We start from the raw sequence: 16,109 nt of genomic DNA on the forward strand, positions 1-16,109 counted from the left end.
CTCCAGCGGCAAATGTCGATCCATTTTGTTGCGCAAAAGCCGATCCATTTTGCAATGCCAGACTGTCCAAGCCAGTGCTGGATTTACGTATATACGTAAAGCTAAACAAGCTATAGCTTAGGGCCCCACTTGCTTGGGGGCCCCCCAAAAATTTAAAGGAAAAAACCTGGATGTACATTTCCAAAATATAAGATAAAAAAGAAAATGAAACCTACATACAGCAACAGTGTTTTGTGTTGTCTAGGCTCCTATTTTGTCCCTCAATTACCATATAGCATATATTCAAAAAAGAAAACAAAAAAACAGCGACAATTTGTAGTTGACAAAGGACAGCTGGACATATAAAGGGCCCCATTGTTAAATATGTAAAGAGTTTTGAAATGTGTCAGAAGGAAAATAAGAAAAGTTCATCATGCCAGATTTAAAGTGTTCATAAGTGAAGTAGCCAAGGAAATAATTTTAAAAAGAAAAAAATCAAATAAATTCAGCTATAACAATTAGTTGTTTAACAATACAATTAGAAAAATTTGCTCTCTATCTGTGAATTTGGCCGCACAATCTTCTTTTGGATCTTGAAGAGTAAATCAGTTATTGAATTAGTGGTTTTCATACTTCGTTGAAGGTTCCTTGTCAATAGTCATCAGTGGAAAAGCATGAATTCATCAGAAATACATTAATTCTGGTCATTTTGAAGATCAGCCGATGTTCACTGGCTACAAGATTCATTAGGTAGGAAGAGAGGGGAACCAGCGCTAGCACAGAGGTTTAATCGTTGGTGGTGGTGGTGCTCTTGTGTGCAGATGCTGCCGCAATTCCTCCTATTGTGAGAAATAGCAATGGTTCCTTAATTCAAGGCTACATGCCCTGCTATCTGCAGGCTCAGGGGAGAAAGGTAAAGGTACCCCTGCCCATACGGGCCAGTCGTGACCGACTCTGGGGTTGCGCGCCCCTCTTCGCTTAAGAGGCCGGGGGCCAGCGCTGTCCGGAGACACTTCTGGGTCACGTGGCCAGCGTGACAAAGCTGCTCTGGCGAGCCAGCACCAGCGCCGCACACGGAAACGCCGTTTACCTTCCCGCTATAAAGCGGTACCTATTTATCTACTTGCACTTAAGGGTTCTTTTGAACTGCTAGGTGGGAAGGAGCTGGGACCGAACGACAGCAGCTCACCCCGCCGCGGGGATTCGAACTGCTGTCCTAGGCACTGAGGTTTTACCCACAGCGCCACCCGCGTCCCTCAGGGAAGAAAGGAGAACGACTCAAAGGAGCAACAGAGACATAAGCAGAGCCTTTCAATATGCAAGCCCCAGTTGAACACACAAACACGGCCAGGCTAAAGGGGCAGCAGACCACCAGGAGAAGCCAATTCCCAAAATTCTTTGTGCACCCTTCATGCTCACCCAGGGCCGTCTTACCCATGGGTGCTAGGGGTGCGGGGCACCTGGGCGCCAGGCTCTCAGGGGTGCCAGGCCGAGAGTCCGGGGCCCAAGAGTTAAGTCCGGGGAAGAGCCCGCCCGTCGGTTGGAGCGCCACAGCGCACTCTGCTGCTAAGGGCAGCTCTGTGCAAACAAGTTCAGGGGCCAGCGAGACGCTGAGGCAGCTGGCCGGCTCTGCCCTTCTGCATGCCTGGGACTGGGCAACCGGGCAGAGGGGGGGGCGACTGGCAGATCTTTGCACTCCGGCGCCGCATATGCTCAGTCTCACACAGGGCTGGTCATCTTGCATGACCTCAAGGATGTGCTTTACAACCGAGGGTGAGTGCTGAAGCACTGATATGAAACGGCAGGGGTCTTCCTCGTTCCTTTAGCCACCCCAATTGCCAGTCAACCTTGCCATTCTAGTCCCGCTAAGCCCAGGCCCACCCTGAGGAACCTTACCTGGTGTGTGGTGAGGGTGGCTTACCTGGGCAAAATCCCTCTTCTAAGGAAAGGTCATCCACAGCCATGTCACTGCGGACGTCTTCGCCCCGCATACCTTCGAGGATTATCTAGGGAGAAGCAGCATCTTCAGTCAGGATCCTAGCCAGGCGAGGCTCCCGTGCTGCTGGTTACACCTGCAGATGCATCACCTGACCCCCTTACCTGCATGTATTCTCCATGAGCCACACTGACTTCACCTCTGTGCCACTGGTCCCCTTTGTTCCCGGTTTGACTCCAGAGCAGCACAGGCGCGGCGCCACCAGAGATGACTAAAATGCGCAGTGCCATTGTTTGAGCTGCCCCATACATGTGATACCAGAAGCGGAGGCAATGGGGCCTGGAGGAGTCACAGACGGGGCTGACCAGGTGTGTGGTGTCCCCTGTGTTGGTGGCACTGCCGTCCAGGTAGATAAAATGGCCCTCTGGAAAAGAATTTCACATGTGAAAGAGACAGACCCCTACATGGTCTGAGGGCTGGGGGGTCGGCAGCTGCTATGCCACCCGTGGGTCTTCTGCAGTGGTGGCGCTGCAGTGCAGCAGAAAACAGGCCACACAGTGACCTCATCTAAAGGTAAAGGGACCCCTGACCATTAGGTCCAGTTGTGACCGACTCTGGGATTGCGGCGCACATCTCGCTTTATTGGCGGAGGGAGCCGGCGTACAGCTTCCGGGTCATGTGGCCAGCATGATTAAGCCGCTTCTGGCGAACCAGAGCAGCGCACAGAAATGCCGTTTGTCTTCCCGCCGGAGCGGTACCTATTTATCTACTTGCACCTTGACATGCTTTTGAACTGCTAGGTGGGCAGGAGCAGGGACCGAGCAACGGGAGCTCACCCTGTCGCGGGGATTCAAACCACCGACCTTCTGATTGGCAAGCCCTAGGCTCTAGGTTTTTTTTACCTACAGCGTCACCTGTGGCCCTCTTCTGGTAGGTTGCTATTATTACAAGGAGAGCAGGATTCCAGCTTCCCCTTTTGCGTCTGCAATCCCTGGCGGAAGCCTCTGGAATGTCTAAGACTGGCTGGCTCACGAGGGCACAAGGGCTTCTTATCACCCAGTGGTGATGCCCTCATCCCTCCTCACCTCCTGAAGTGTGGTCTTGGGTTGGTCCAGTGTTTAGCGAGGGCGTTGGGCCTTTGTGCCGCATCCAGTTAACGGTGTTGGAGGCCAGCTGTTTCCAGGAGCAGAAGTCCGCATCGAAAGAGCAAGAGAAATTGCATCGAATGGAGGAAGCTGACAGAGCAAGAAGGAGAAAGGTGGATGTGTCCATCTTCAGACTGATGTAGAAGGCGCTCCCCTAAACCTCTTTCGCTCCCTGTTCCTGCTCAGGCTGGTGCGCAGCTGGTCTTGCATCATCTCAGGGTCACGCTTCACAACCCAGCGTGAGATTTACAATACTCATAAAGGGCTGACGTAAAAAGCCAGGGATGTTTCTCTCCCCTTCCTCCTGCCATCCATGGACACTAAAACAGCCCACACTAGTCTAATAATAATAAGGTCCATGAACAACCATGGTTTAGAGGTCCCGGGCCCTAAGGAAGCCAGACTGTCCTTCAGCAGGGCCTTCTCAGTGATGGCTCCGACCTGGTGGAATGCTCTGTCCCAGGAGACCAGGGCCCTGCAGGATTTGACCTCCTTCCGTCGGGCCTGTAAGACAGAGCTATTCTGCCTGGCTTTCAATCTCAACTTAGCCTGATCTTTTATTCCCCTTCCCTCCTTCTCCCCTTTAATGAAGATCACCCACTCTGGGATCCCACAGCTAATTCTCCCCGGTCTCCTTGCTGGCCCAAAGAGGACTAATTTAGCCAGCTAGCCCTGGTGACCATCTAATGTTTATTGGATGGATCCCCCCCCCCCATATTGATTTTTGAATTATGAATTTATTGTTATTCACATTTTACCGTATTTTTCGCCCTATAGGACGCACCGGCCCATAGGACGCACCTAGTTTTTTGGGGGGGAAATCAAGGGGAAAATTTTTATTTCCCCCCCAGGTTTGCGCAGCCATCCCCAAGCTAGAAGAGGGAGACGGAGCGCTCCGTCTCCCTCTTCTGCCTTCAGGGACAGCTTGCCCGCTATCCTGCGAGCTTGTGGGGCTGGGGGGGGGGGAGAAGCAGGCTTGCTTCTCCCCCCCCGCCAGCCTCCCGATCAGGTCGGGGAATAGCGGGGTGATGGCGCTCCGCCATCCCCCTATCCCCCGAGCTTGTGGGGCTGGCGGGGGGGAGAAGCAGGCTTGCTTCTCCCCCCCCCCAGCCTCCCGATCAGGTTGGGGAATAGCGGGGTGACGGCGCTCCGCCATCCCCCTATCCCCCGAGCTTGTGGGGCTGGCAGGGGGAGAAGCAGGCTTGCTTCCCCCCCCCCAGCCTCCAGATCAGGTCGGGGAATAGCGGGGTGACGGCGCTCCGCCATCCCCCTATCCCCCGAGCTTGTGGGGCTGGCGGGGGGAGAAGCAAGCTTGCTTCTCCCCCCCCCCCGCCAGCCTCCCGATCAGGTCGGGGAATAGCGGGGTGACGGCGCTCCGCCATCCCCCTATCCCCCGAGCTTGTGGGGCTGGCGGGGGGAGAAGCAAGCTTGCTTCTCCCCCCCCCCCGCCAGCCTCCCGATCAGGTCGGGGAATAGCGGGGTGGCGGCTCTGCACCTCCCCGCTGTCCCCAGCTTTTGGGTGCAGGCTGCTGCCCGCAAGCCTTGCGAGCCTGCGGGACATCCCGCCGGGTCCGTGCGCACCGACCCCTCTCGCTCTCCAGGCTTCAGTGAAAGCCTGCATTCGCCCCATAGGACGCACCCAGATTTCCCCTTCATTTTTGGAGGGGGAAAAGTGCGTCCTATAGGGCGAAAAATACGGTATACTGTATTTTAAGCTGTTTTTTGTTGCATCAATTAAGTGTTTTAGATTTCTTGTTAGCCACCCTGAGCCTGGTTTTCTGAACCGGGAAGGGCAGAGCATAAATAAAAAATTATTTATTTAATTTATTTACATTATTTCATAAGGTACAGCCAAACTGGAACACACTGGGGAGTCTCACCTGGGCAGTCTTCCGCTTCTATCGAGAAGTCATCCACAGCCACGACACTCTGGGAGTTTCCCCCACACACCCCTTCCAGGAGTATCTAGGAAGAAGAAGCATCTCTGGTCAGTTTCAGGGGTGGACAAGACTCAGGGGCTGCTGGTCACACCTGTGGTTGCATTACCTGCAAACCTCTTCCCTGAGGTACACTGATGTCAGGGGTTTAGGTGCAGAGGCACGGGCAAGGGAGGAAACAGAGAGCGAAGGGGAGGAGACAGAGGAAAGGATGAGTGATGACGACGACCCGAGATCTCCCAGTCTTTCCAGTGAATCAGAGGATTCACAGAAAGGAGCACCAGTGGCCAGGGCAAGGGGGGAGTCTAGGGAGGCACCCCAGGAAGATAGAGCCAGAGGAGACTCAGGGGGGAGCAGCTGGAAATCGGGACCAGCGTCACCGCCAGGAAGCAGGGAAGAGGAAAGGAGCCAGGAGGGAAGCGCTGGCAGCTCACCACAGGAGGGAGGGCAGGAGTCAGGAGTGGCCACACCTCCATCGGGGAGCGAAGAAACGGTTAAGAGGAAAGTGGAAGGTTGGGCGCGCGCGCCAAGTTCAAATGCAGAGGAAGGCGGCGCAGTGAGCAGCCCCGAAAGGGAACCGGGTCCTAAAGCCCGGCGCAAGGAGGCAGAAGGGTCTGGGTCAGCGTCAGAAGAATCCCGGAAGGAAGAAGCCCCGGGGGGTAGAGGGACCCAGAGGAGGACAGTCAGGAGGAAAAGGTGGAGCAAGGCTAGGATATTAAGTTGGTGCGCACGGGGCGGAGACTCAGACGGAGCCTCGCCGATCTAGCTAGTAGACGTAGAGTTGCAGACAGCAGCGTGAGAATGGAAACTGTAATTCAATAAAGACTTTTACTTAATGACCGCTGGCTAGCGTGATCCTCTGTGAGCTAGGATCTTGAAGCAGCTCTGACAGTAGGCTCCGTCTCTGTCATTGTGGGCATCTGCAGCCTCGAGGAGGGGAGAGAAACAGGCGCCCACTAGCGAGCTCACGAACGGCAAGAGACATGACGGCTGAGCAGCAGATAGAGGAACTCAGAAAAGCAGTGGCACAACTGAACGCCGAGGTTCTCGCATCCAGGAAGAGAGAGGACGAGGCAGCTGCCGCCTGCAGGGATCTCCAGGTCAGGTTAGACGTACTGGCAAAGCAACCACCCCGGCAGGAGGGAATTGGGTTGGCGAGACGGACAGGCGGGCTGCTCTCTCACTTCGATGGGAACCTGCAACAGTATCCCAACTTTAGAGCCGACGTACTGTGCGCACTGCAACTGTTGCATAAAGACTTTAGAGATGAACAGGAGAGAGTGGGGTTCATCATGTCCCATCTGCATGGGGAGGCGAAAGCATGGTTGCGCAATTTATGGAGAGATAACGATCCGGCGCTCCAGAATGCGGATGCCTTTATTAAAGCGATGGATGGGTGTTTCTTATCAAGTATTGACATTGATCTTGCACGTCAAGGAAGTGCTGGGCAGGCTAAAGCAACACAGGCTCTACGCCAAGCTGGAGAAGTGCCAATTTGACGTGCCGGAGGTGGATTTCCTGGGCTATAAGCTGTCTGCCAAGGGGCTCGCCATGGACAGCGCCAAGGTTCGAGCGGTGTTGGATTGGAAGAGCCCACGCAACCGGAAGGAGGTCCAACAGTTTGTCGGCTTTGCGAACTTCTATCGCAAGTTTATCAAGGGCTTCGCGATGCAGACGGCGGCCATCACTGACACCCTTAGCTCCAAGAAGAAGAAGTTCATCTGGACAGAGCAGGCGGAGCAGTCCTTTCAGGCCCTCAAGCGTCTCTTCGCGTCGGAAGAGCAGCTGCTTCATGTCAACCCCAGCATGCCGATGAGGGTGGAGACAGACGCTTCGGACAGAGCAGTGGGGGCGGTCCTGCTGCAGAAGGACCCGCAGGGCGTGTGGCGGCCGGGAGCGTTTTACTCCAGGAAGCTCAGCAAGTCCGAGCAGAACTACACCATATGGGACAGGGAGTTGCTGGCCATTCATGCAGCGTTCAAGGCGTGGAGGCACTTTCTGATCGGCGCCAAGCACACGGTGCAGGTTTGCACGGACCACAAGAATCTGGAACACTGGCGCACGGCACAGTTCCTGAACCAGAGGCAGATACGTTGGGCTGAGTTCTTTGCGGACTTCGACTTCCGAATAGAGTATGTCCCGGGGGACACCAACATCATGGCAGACGCTCTCTCCCGCAAGCCACAGTATCTGGAGGACGCAACACCAGCGGCCGCCATGCACATCTTTGCACCGACAGTGTGGGCGTGCGCCGCGGCGACCGTGGACCTAGAGGCGGTGCGACGAGCGTTGCAGGGGGACTCCTTCGCACGAACGAAGATGGCAGAGGTGCGAGGGGGCAAGGCAGCGGCCGACGGTTTCCAGCTACGAGATGGCTTGCTCATCCGTAAAGGGGCCATCTACGTGCCGGGTGACGAACTTCGAGCCAAGGTGCTACAGCAGCTGCACGACGCACCCACGGCCGGGCACTTTGGCAAGGAGAAGACGGTGGAATTAGTAGCCAGGGATTTCTGGTGGCCTGGAATGAGAGGGGAGGTCGCAGACTACGTAGCGAGGTGTGACACCTGCCAGAGGGCAAAGCCGGTGCACAAACCGCCGGCTGGACTGTTGGAGCCGCTGCAAACTCCGGTCGAACCTTGGGAAAGGGTGGCTCTGGACTTTGTCACGGATCTGCCCAGCTCAAGGGGCAAGACGGCAGTGTTGGTGGTGGTGGACCTGTTCTCCAAGATGGCGCATTTCATTCCGTGTGCTAAGGTGGCCACGGCGGAGCAAACCGCCAAACTGTTCATAGACCACGTGTTCAAGGTTCACGGTCTGCCACGGTCTATTCTGTCCGACCGCGGGCGGCAGTTCATCTCGAACTTCTGGCAGAAACTGATGGGCTTCCTAAACGTCAAGATCAATCTGGCGTCGGCGAGACACCCGCAGACCAACGGGCAAGCGGAGCGAGCCAATGCCATCATGCAGCAGTACCTGAGATGTTATGCAAACCAACAGCCTGCGACGTGGGTAGATTACCTGCCGCTTGCAGAGTTTGCCTACAACAACACGAAGCACGTATCCACGGGCGTCACGCCGTTCTTCGCCAACAACGGGCGGCACCCTAGAACCTTTCCGGGACTGGAATGCAGGGGAGAAGGGGAGCCGCAGTCAGCAGATGCGTTCGCGTCGGAGCTGCAGGAAGTCCACGATCAGCTGCGGCGCCACCTGGAGCTGGCTAAACACGCATACAAGGTACAAGCGGACAAACACAGAAGGGTTGGCGAAGAGCTCCACGTGGGAGACTGGGTCTGGTTAGCAGCCCACGCAGTGCCGGCCAGGTCGTTGGCCAAGAAGAAACTAGGGCATAAACAACTGGGGCCCTACCAAGTCGAAGAGCAGGTCAACCCGGTGGCTTTCAGGCTGGCGCTTCCGGAGGGTTCCAGAATGCATCCGGTGTTCCACAGATCGGTGCTCACTCCCTACAAGGCACCGCACAGGTTCCAGGAACCCGGAACGGCGCCGAGTCCGCTCAGAGAAGGAACGGGGCACGCGGGAGTGGCACAGGAGGAGCGCATCAACGAAGTCACGGAGATTTTGGACTCCAGATGGGGGGAAGAGGGAGTAGAATACTTTCTCGCCAGGGAGGGCACCCCGGCCAGTGCGAACAGCTGGGTGCCGGGCTACGCTTTAGACGAACCTCTGCTCAAAGACGAGTTTCATGCCCTCTTCCCACATAGACCTATGCCAGCAGACTTTTTCGACGACTGGCTTTTCACGCCCACGCTTTCGGACAGCACGTTCAGGGGGTTCGACTCGGACGAGGAACCAACACGAGACGTCCGTTCCCCGGAGGGGTCACCCTCGGGATCGGTCTCAGAACCCTCGTATTGGTGGGACGATAGGCCGGAGGAGCAGTTCCGCAGGAAGTGGCTGGACTGTTCCGGCCGAGCAACGCCGCCTGGAGGAAGTGCGGGAGAGACGGACATGGACATTTTCGGGGACGACCCTGGTTTCGAGCACGGCGGCACAGAGATGGAAGAGGAGGTGACTGTCGTCAACGAGAGCAGAGAGGAAGACCTGGAAGAGTTCCGCTGGAGGCCTGCCACGGGAAGCGACCGATATCCGACGTTCGTCCCTTTGCAACAGCAGCCCCCAGCTCCAGCACCGGAAGGAGGGGAGGGGGGACTGGGGGGCTTCGAGGGGGGGATGGATGTCAGGGGTTTAGGTGCAGAGGCACGGGCAAGGGAGGAAACAGAGAGCGAAGGGGAGGAGACAGAGGAAAGGATGAGTGATGACGACGACCCGAGATCTCCCAGTCTTTCCAGTGAATCAGAGGATTCACAGAAAGGAGCACCAGTGGCCAGGGCAAGGGGGGAGTCTAGGGAGGCACCCCAGGAAGATAGAGCCAGAGGAGACTCAGGGGGGAGCAGCTGGAAATCGGGACCAGCGTCACCGCCAGGAAGCAGGGAAGAGGAAAGGAGCCAGGAGGGAAGCGCTGGCAGCTCACCACAGGAGGGAGGGCAGGAGTCAGGAGTGGCCACACCTCCATCGGGGAGCGAAGAAACGGTTAAGAGGAAAGTGGAAGGTTGGGCGCGCGCGCCAAGTTCAAATGCAGAGGAAGGCGGCGCAGTGAGCAGCCCCGAAAGGGAACCGGGTCCTAAAGCCCGGCGCAAGGAGGCAGAAGGGTCTGGGTCAGCGTCAGAAGAATCCCGGAAGGAAGAAGCCCCGGGGGGTAGAGGGACCCAGAGGAGGACAGTCAGGAGGAAAAGGTGGAGCAAGGCTAGGATATTAAGTTGGTGCGCACGGGGCGGAGACTCAGACGGAGCCTCGCCGATCTAGCTAGTAGACGTAGAGTTGCAGACAGCAGCGTGAGAATGGAAACTGTAATTCAATAAAGACTTTTACTTAATGACCGCTGGCTAGCGTGATCCTCTGTGAGCTAGGATCTTGAAGCAGCTCTGACAACTGACTTCACCTCTGTGCCACTGGTCGCCTTTGTTCCCAGTCTGAGACCAGATCAACTTAGGTGTTCCAATATCAGAGACCACATAAAAGCGCAGCGCCATTTTTTGGGATGTGCCATACATGTGATACCAGAAGAAGAGGCATTGTGGTTTGGTGGGGCTACACGTTGAGCTGACCAGGTGTGCCACCTCTTGCATCTTGGTTTGGGTACCTTCCAGGTAGATGTAGTAGCCTTCTGAGAAAGAGAAGCACATGGGAATGTGATGAATCCTTACATCACCTGATCCCTGGTGAGCTGGTAGTTGCGGTGCCTTAGGACTTCTGAAGTGATGGCACTGAATCGCCGCAGAAAACAGGCAATAGTAAAGGTAAAGGACCCCTGGACGGTTAAGTCCAGTCAAAGGAGACTATGGGGTTGCTGCACTCATCTCGCTTTCGGGCCAAGGGAGCCGGCGTTTGTCCACAGACAGCTTTCTGGGTCATGTGGCCAGCAGGACTAAACCACTTCTGGCATAACGGGACACTGTGATGGAAACCAGAGCGCATGGAAATGCTGTTTACCTTCCCGCTGGAGTGGTACCTATTTATCTACTTGCACTGGTGTGCTTTCGAAGTGCTAGGTTGGCAGGAGCTGGGACAGAGCAACGGGAGCTCACTCTGTTGTGCGGATTTGAACTGCCAACCTTCTGATCGGCAAACCCAAGAAGCTCAGTGGTTTGGACTACAGCGCCACCCGTGTCCCAGGCAATTGTGCCTCATCTGGGAGGTTACCACCAGTGATTGGAGGAGAAAGTTTGAGCTTCCACTGCTGCATCTGCAATCCTTGGTGGAAGGCTCTGGGGGGCCTGAGGCTGGGGGGGCCCTGGTTTTCATGGAGAGTGTGAGCGTCTCCTACTTGCCCTTCTTCCCTGCCCTGCAGATATTGATCCGTCCCTCACCTCCAGAGGTGTGGTCAGAAGATGGGCCTGTGCCGGGTGAGGCTTTGGGGCCTTTGTGCCGCACCCAGTCAAAGCTGTCCAAAATTGATTGTGTCCAGGAGCAGAGGCCCTCATCAAAGGAGCAGGGGAACTTGCACTGAACAGGAAACTCTGGAAAAAACAAGAGGAGAAAGGTTGATGGGCCTCCCTGGAAATGTCAGTCCAGCAGGACCGAGTGTGCGTGAGTCCAGCTTATGTATGCGGATGCCCATACTAGAAGTCATCCTTCTTAGAACTGAATGGGCACTACCAATCCCTTGGTTTGTTGTGGGCCACAGAAGCCAGAGTACACATAAGAGGAGCAAGAGAAATCAGAGTGAGAATGACAAAGGTGGGCATGCGTCCTTGGAAGGCCCATTCCAGAAGCCCCGCAAGGGACAAGAGCTGCACACAGGGGGCCCCTTGCAGTCTCTGTGTTGCTCTTCCTGCAGCTGGGTGGCCACTGCAGATCCATTGTTACAAGAGGACCACAGGAAGCCCAGAACGTGAGGAGGGAAGGGCAGTCTGTGTTAGGATATTTCCGTTCCACCTTAAAAGGGAGCAGGCTTTGTGAGTCACAGAGTCTGCGCATGTCCTGTTCACAGGATGTTTATGTTTGCTATTGCTTTCGTTTCTCTCTCTCTGTCTGAGACACTGACGCAGGCAGGCAGTCATGTCTTTCTTTGTTCTGATCAACGCTGAATAAAAGCTTGTAAATAATGCTCTCCTGAGTGCGACTTCTGGCTGTGCATTATCTGCTGATAAGAGTGTGCATGAGCCCTGGAATGTGGCAAGGTATTTTCAGGAAACTCGTGTCGCTAATCGCTCATACTGCGTGACTACGGGAGATCGATGGATCGTCCGGCAGCCGGCTTGGGGGCCATGATGGACTTTATCTCCCTGGCAGTATCCCAACAGTCTGGTCCCTGCATCATCAACAATGCATTTGGAGAAGAACGTCCAAGGATGAGTGAGAGCTTTTGCTTTTCATGTGATGGGCTTATCTTAACAGATGTTTCAGCATCTCGCCAATCTTCAGTGAAGAGAAATACTGAAAAGGATGTGTTAAGATGGACCAACCATGTTCCAGTGGTACCTCGGGTTACAGACGCTTCAGGTTACAGACTCCGCTAACCCAGAAATAGTACCTCAGATTAAGAACTTTGCTTTAGGATGAGAACAGAAATTGTGTGATGGTGCTGCAGTGGCAGCGGGAGGCCCCATTAGCTAAAGTGGTGCTTCAGGTTAAGAACAGTTTCAGGTTAAGAATGGACCTCCGGAACAAATAAAGTTCTTAACCCGAGGTACCACTGCATAAGCAAAAGCTCTCATTGATTATTGCAATGTTCTCTAGACCCACAGTTAAAGAAATAACGTATCTAATACTCTGGGAACTGGACGAATCCAAGGTCAGCGGAGGAGAGATTCATAACCTGAAATGTAGGTTTGGTACCTTCTCCCATTGTCCTAGAGGCCCCCCAATTCCCCCAATGCAGCTGATGACCACTGCTGACCCTGCTCTCCTTCTGTGGACTTCCAGGGCAATGTCTTCAAAAAACGCAGAATGCAGCAGGAGAAGGTTTCACTGTGGAAGACCACCTCCAAAACCACTCCTGATGTTCCCCAGTGCTCTGCACTCCCCTTAAGAAGCAACACTAGAATCCAGATGTTTATCCAGAGGAAACATTGGAAAATGAAGCCGAGAACAGAAATGCCAGCAAAAGCCACACGGGGAAATCAAGGGGATCTGTATGCCAGGGAAGCTCACCTGTGGCTGGAGGGGCTGTGCTGCTGCTGGTGGTGATGGGGAGAGGTGTGAGAGCTGCTGGTGTCAGTCCTATGTGGAGAATTGGGAATGGAAAATGTGTCAAACCAAAATGGTTAGTTTCCAAAGGTGCTGAGGCCAGTTATGCAGGAGACTCCAGGAGAAGCCGGTGCCTGAAGCCTCGTTCTGGGTTCCAGACATGCAGCCTTCTGCCTGGCTGATCTTCCCAGACCAGGGACCCCTTGCTGGGACTGAAGAGAAGGCATGTTTGGCAGATTGAGCCTGTGACACAACCCAAGGTGGGCTCTGGAGAACTGACAATTCACATCACCAGCAGGATTTGTTAATGTATCTATTGCTGAATGTCAAAATAACCTACTGTGGAAAACCAATTAGACAAATATTAGCATATAAACATGAAACATGTATTACAACAGCTTGGATGTTTCTCTCTCATGCACACAGAGCACAGCATTGCCAAAAAAACAAGCTATACCGGGAATATTCAGAGCTCTGCTGATGCTCTGCTCTTCCATCTAGACACAGCGTTGATTTTACCTGGGCAATCTCCCTCTTCCATGGAGAAGTCATCCACAGCCACGTCACTGTGGACGTCTTCCCCCGGCTCGCCCTCCACGATTATCTAGGGAGAAAAGGCATCTCCCATCAGCTTGATGGCCAGACAAGGCCACACCTGCAAGGGGCATCCCCTGCTGGGGTCTCCGTTACCTGTGCTTTCTTCCCTTGAGGAATGCTGACTTCGCCTCTGTGCCACTGGTCCCCTTTGTTCCCAGACTGTGACCAGACCAGCTCACGGGATCCGCCCTCAAAGGCCAAATAGACTCGCAGGGCATTTCTTTGGGCCGCATCGTGCATGTGGTACCAGAAAGAGAAGCAGTGAGGCCTGGTGAAGGTGTAGAAAGGACTGGCCAGCCGTGTTGCATCCCCTTCTTTGGCAACATGGCCTTGCAGGTAGATGAAGTAGCCCTCTGGGGGGGAAAGAACCACACGTGTAAGATAGGGGGCCCTGCTTCACCAGGGGGTCCCTGGGGAGCTGCTGGATGCAACGCCATGCTTGGGCCCTCTACTACACTGAGGGAGATCCTGTGGAGAAGGAGCAGCACCTTCTATTGGCAGTTTGTCATGTAGAAGGAGGTGCCAAGTGCAGGACTCCTTGATATAAGGCCTTTGGAGGAATGGCTGGCTGCCCCCATTTCATTGAGAGCTCCAGGTGCCAGTCCAGGCCAAAGTGGTCTCCTGGAAGGCTTTGGGACATGGTGATAATTTGATCTTCCTCACCTCCTGTGGTGTGGTTGGAGGATGGTCCAGTATCTGCTGTGTGTGTCGGACCTTTGTGCCACGTCCAGTTATAACCGTTGGAGGCCATTTGTCTCCAGGAGCAGAAGTCCATGTCAAAGGAACAAGACAAATCAGGGTGAAGGGGAGACTCTGGCAAAGCAAGGAGAAAGGTTGGTGTGGATGCGTGGAGGGGTGGGCTGTCCAGTATGGCAATTTGGGACAGGAGGACTCCATGGTCAGTGGGGCTGCGGTTCATTACCAGAACAATTGGTTTCCTTCTCCCCCTGTCCCCACCCCCAGACCACAGCTGAGGAACACGATCCAACTGTATGCCAGTGCGAATGCTGTCCTGGGCTTCCAGAGCAACACTTGCCAAAATGCAGAGTTCAGAAGGAGAAGAATTCAATGCTGAAGACTAGCTCCGAGTCCACTCCTAGTGCTCACCAGTCTGCCATGATTGCCTCCCCTTAGCAAGCCGTGCTTGAATGCAATCTAGTATCCAGAGGAAATCTCAGAAAATGTATCAGAGAACTGAAATTGTGGTGATCTTGACTCTAGAAAACTCACCTGTGGTAGGAGGGGCTGTTCTGATCGTGGTGTTAGAGGTGCGAAATGAGGTGGTTGACAATGTTTCTGCAATGATGAGAAACGGAATAGATTCTTTAATGCAACCACATCTCCCATGCTATCTGGAGCAGAAAGGAGAAGCCACAGAGTGGCTTCCAGAATGGTTTCCATAGAAAGTCTCAATGTTAAGATACTTAGTTTAGGGTGGAATTCAACGCTGTGATGTGATGCAAGTTCCACCTAGGAAAGCACTGCAATTTGCTGGATGAAACAATCTCCCCTTTCCTTTTCCCATGTTGTACTCTAGGTGTTCTGCTGACCACCACAACCCCTGCCAACATCAGGGGGCACACAGGGTGTCTGGTGGGCACAGGAGGGACATTCCCATGGCAGAAACTCAAGTATCCCCTCATGGCTTCTGCTGACAGGTCTCCTGACATGAACATCAGTGGTGGATTGCAAACCATGTCTCTTTGGTGAGGAAGCCATTGAGTCAAGAAGGTGAAAGAAAAAGCCAATTAAGTGATACATCTTTGTGTTGATTAGTTGCCTGCCTTTCCAACGAGTACAGTTTGCACTTTACCAAAACCTCAGATGAGACGGAAGGATTTCTTTAGGTGGTCCACCATGTTATAAATAAAAGCTCTTGCTGATTCCTGCATTGCTAAGGAAAAGCCAATCTTTTAAGGTTTCCTTCCAGGGGGAATTGGGAATCGGAAGGTCCGTGAAACTGCAATTCAAGACCAGGAAAGCACAATATGGTTCCTTAGCCCGAGAGAACGTCTGAGACCCCCAATTCAACTCTGTGCCAATGCCAACTCTGCCCTCACTCCCTAAAGTTCCACATGATGCCTGCCAATAGCCAAACAGCAGCAGAAGAAGAATTCAGTGCAGAAGAGCATCTCCAGGGCCACTTCAAAAACTCACCAGTCCTCTGTGATTGCACTCCCAGTCTAATATTCAGAGGAATCCTCAGAAAATGAAGCAGAGAACCAAAATGCCAGCAACACTCGCAGAGCAAATTCATGGGTATCTCGACTCATGAAAACTCACGTGTGGTAGGAGGGGCTGGTCTGATTGTGGTGCTGGCGGAGGAGCTGCGATGGGAGGTTGCTGCCAATGTTTCTGCAATAAAGAGAGCTGGAACTAATCGTTTCATCTTAGCTTGCGTCCCATGCTTTCTGGGGCAGGAGGTGTGTGGACCGAAAGCAGCCAGACATAAAGAATGCTTTTGTACATACAAAGCAGCTCAAGGTACTGAGACTGGAATTCAGTGTTTTGGGTCCACTTTTGTTGCTCACCAGTCCCCTGTGATTGTTTTCCCAATCTAATATCCAGATGGAAACTCAGAAAAGGAAGCAGAAAACTGAAATGTCAGCAACATTCTTGACCCTGGAGAACTGACTTGTGGTTGGAGGCGCTGAGTTGATCATGGTGGCAGTTTCTGCTACGATGGGAAAGGGAATGGGTTCTCTAAGCTTACATGCAATGCTATCTGGTGGCAGCAGGAAGTCTAAAGACTAAAATCAGTCACAAATAAATGAATTGTTAGGACCAGCTAACAGTGCTGAGGCTCCA

At 53.8% G+C, this 16,109-nt stretch overlaps 1 protein-coding gene across 1 annotated transcript in view; it reads right to left on the reverse strand.

Annotated features, from left to right (window-relative positions):
• Positions 1–346: 346 nt before the first annotated feature.
• Positions 347–16,109, reverse strand: part of LOC308584858 (MAM and LDL-receptor class A domain-containing protein 1-like) — a 35,662-nt gene continuing 19,899 nt past the window's right edge. Inside the window, exons 13-26 of the mRNA XM_081190066.1 lie at positions 15,585–15,656; positions 14,532–14,597; positions 13,965–14,114; positions 13,395–13,654; positions 13,224–13,308; positions 12,669–12,737; positions 10,883–11,032; positions 9,944–10,179; positions 5,107–5,130; positions 4,941–5,025; positions 3,001–3,150; positions 2,080–2,339; positions 1,901–1,985; positions 347–818 (exon numbers count right to left, since the gene is read on the reverse strand). Coding sequence (XP_081046192.1) covers positions 766–818; positions 1,901–1,985; positions 2,080–2,339; positions 3,001–3,150; positions 4,941–5,025; positions 5,107–5,130; positions 9,944–10,179; positions 10,883–11,032; positions 12,669–12,737; positions 13,224–13,308; positions 13,395–13,654; positions 13,965–14,114; positions 14,532–14,597; positions 15,585–15,656 — 1,745 coding nt within the window. The 3' untranslated portion in view covers positions 347–765. The remainder of the gene's footprint in view (positions 819–1,900; positions 1,986–2,079; positions 2,340–3,000; positions 3,151–4,940; positions 5,026–5,106; positions 5,131–9,943; positions 10,180–10,882; positions 11,033–12,668; positions 12,738–13,223; positions 13,309–13,394; positions 13,655–13,964; positions 14,115–14,531; positions 14,598–15,584; positions 15,657–16,109) is intronic.

The sequence above is a fragment of the Podarcis bocagei genome (assembly GCF_964188305.1).
Source record: "Podarcis bocagei genome assembly, chromosome: 4".
In the NCBI taxonomy this organism is placed as follows: domain Eukaryota; kingdom Metazoa; phylum Chordata; class Lepidosauria; order Squamata; family Lacertidae; genus Podarcis; species Podarcis bocagei.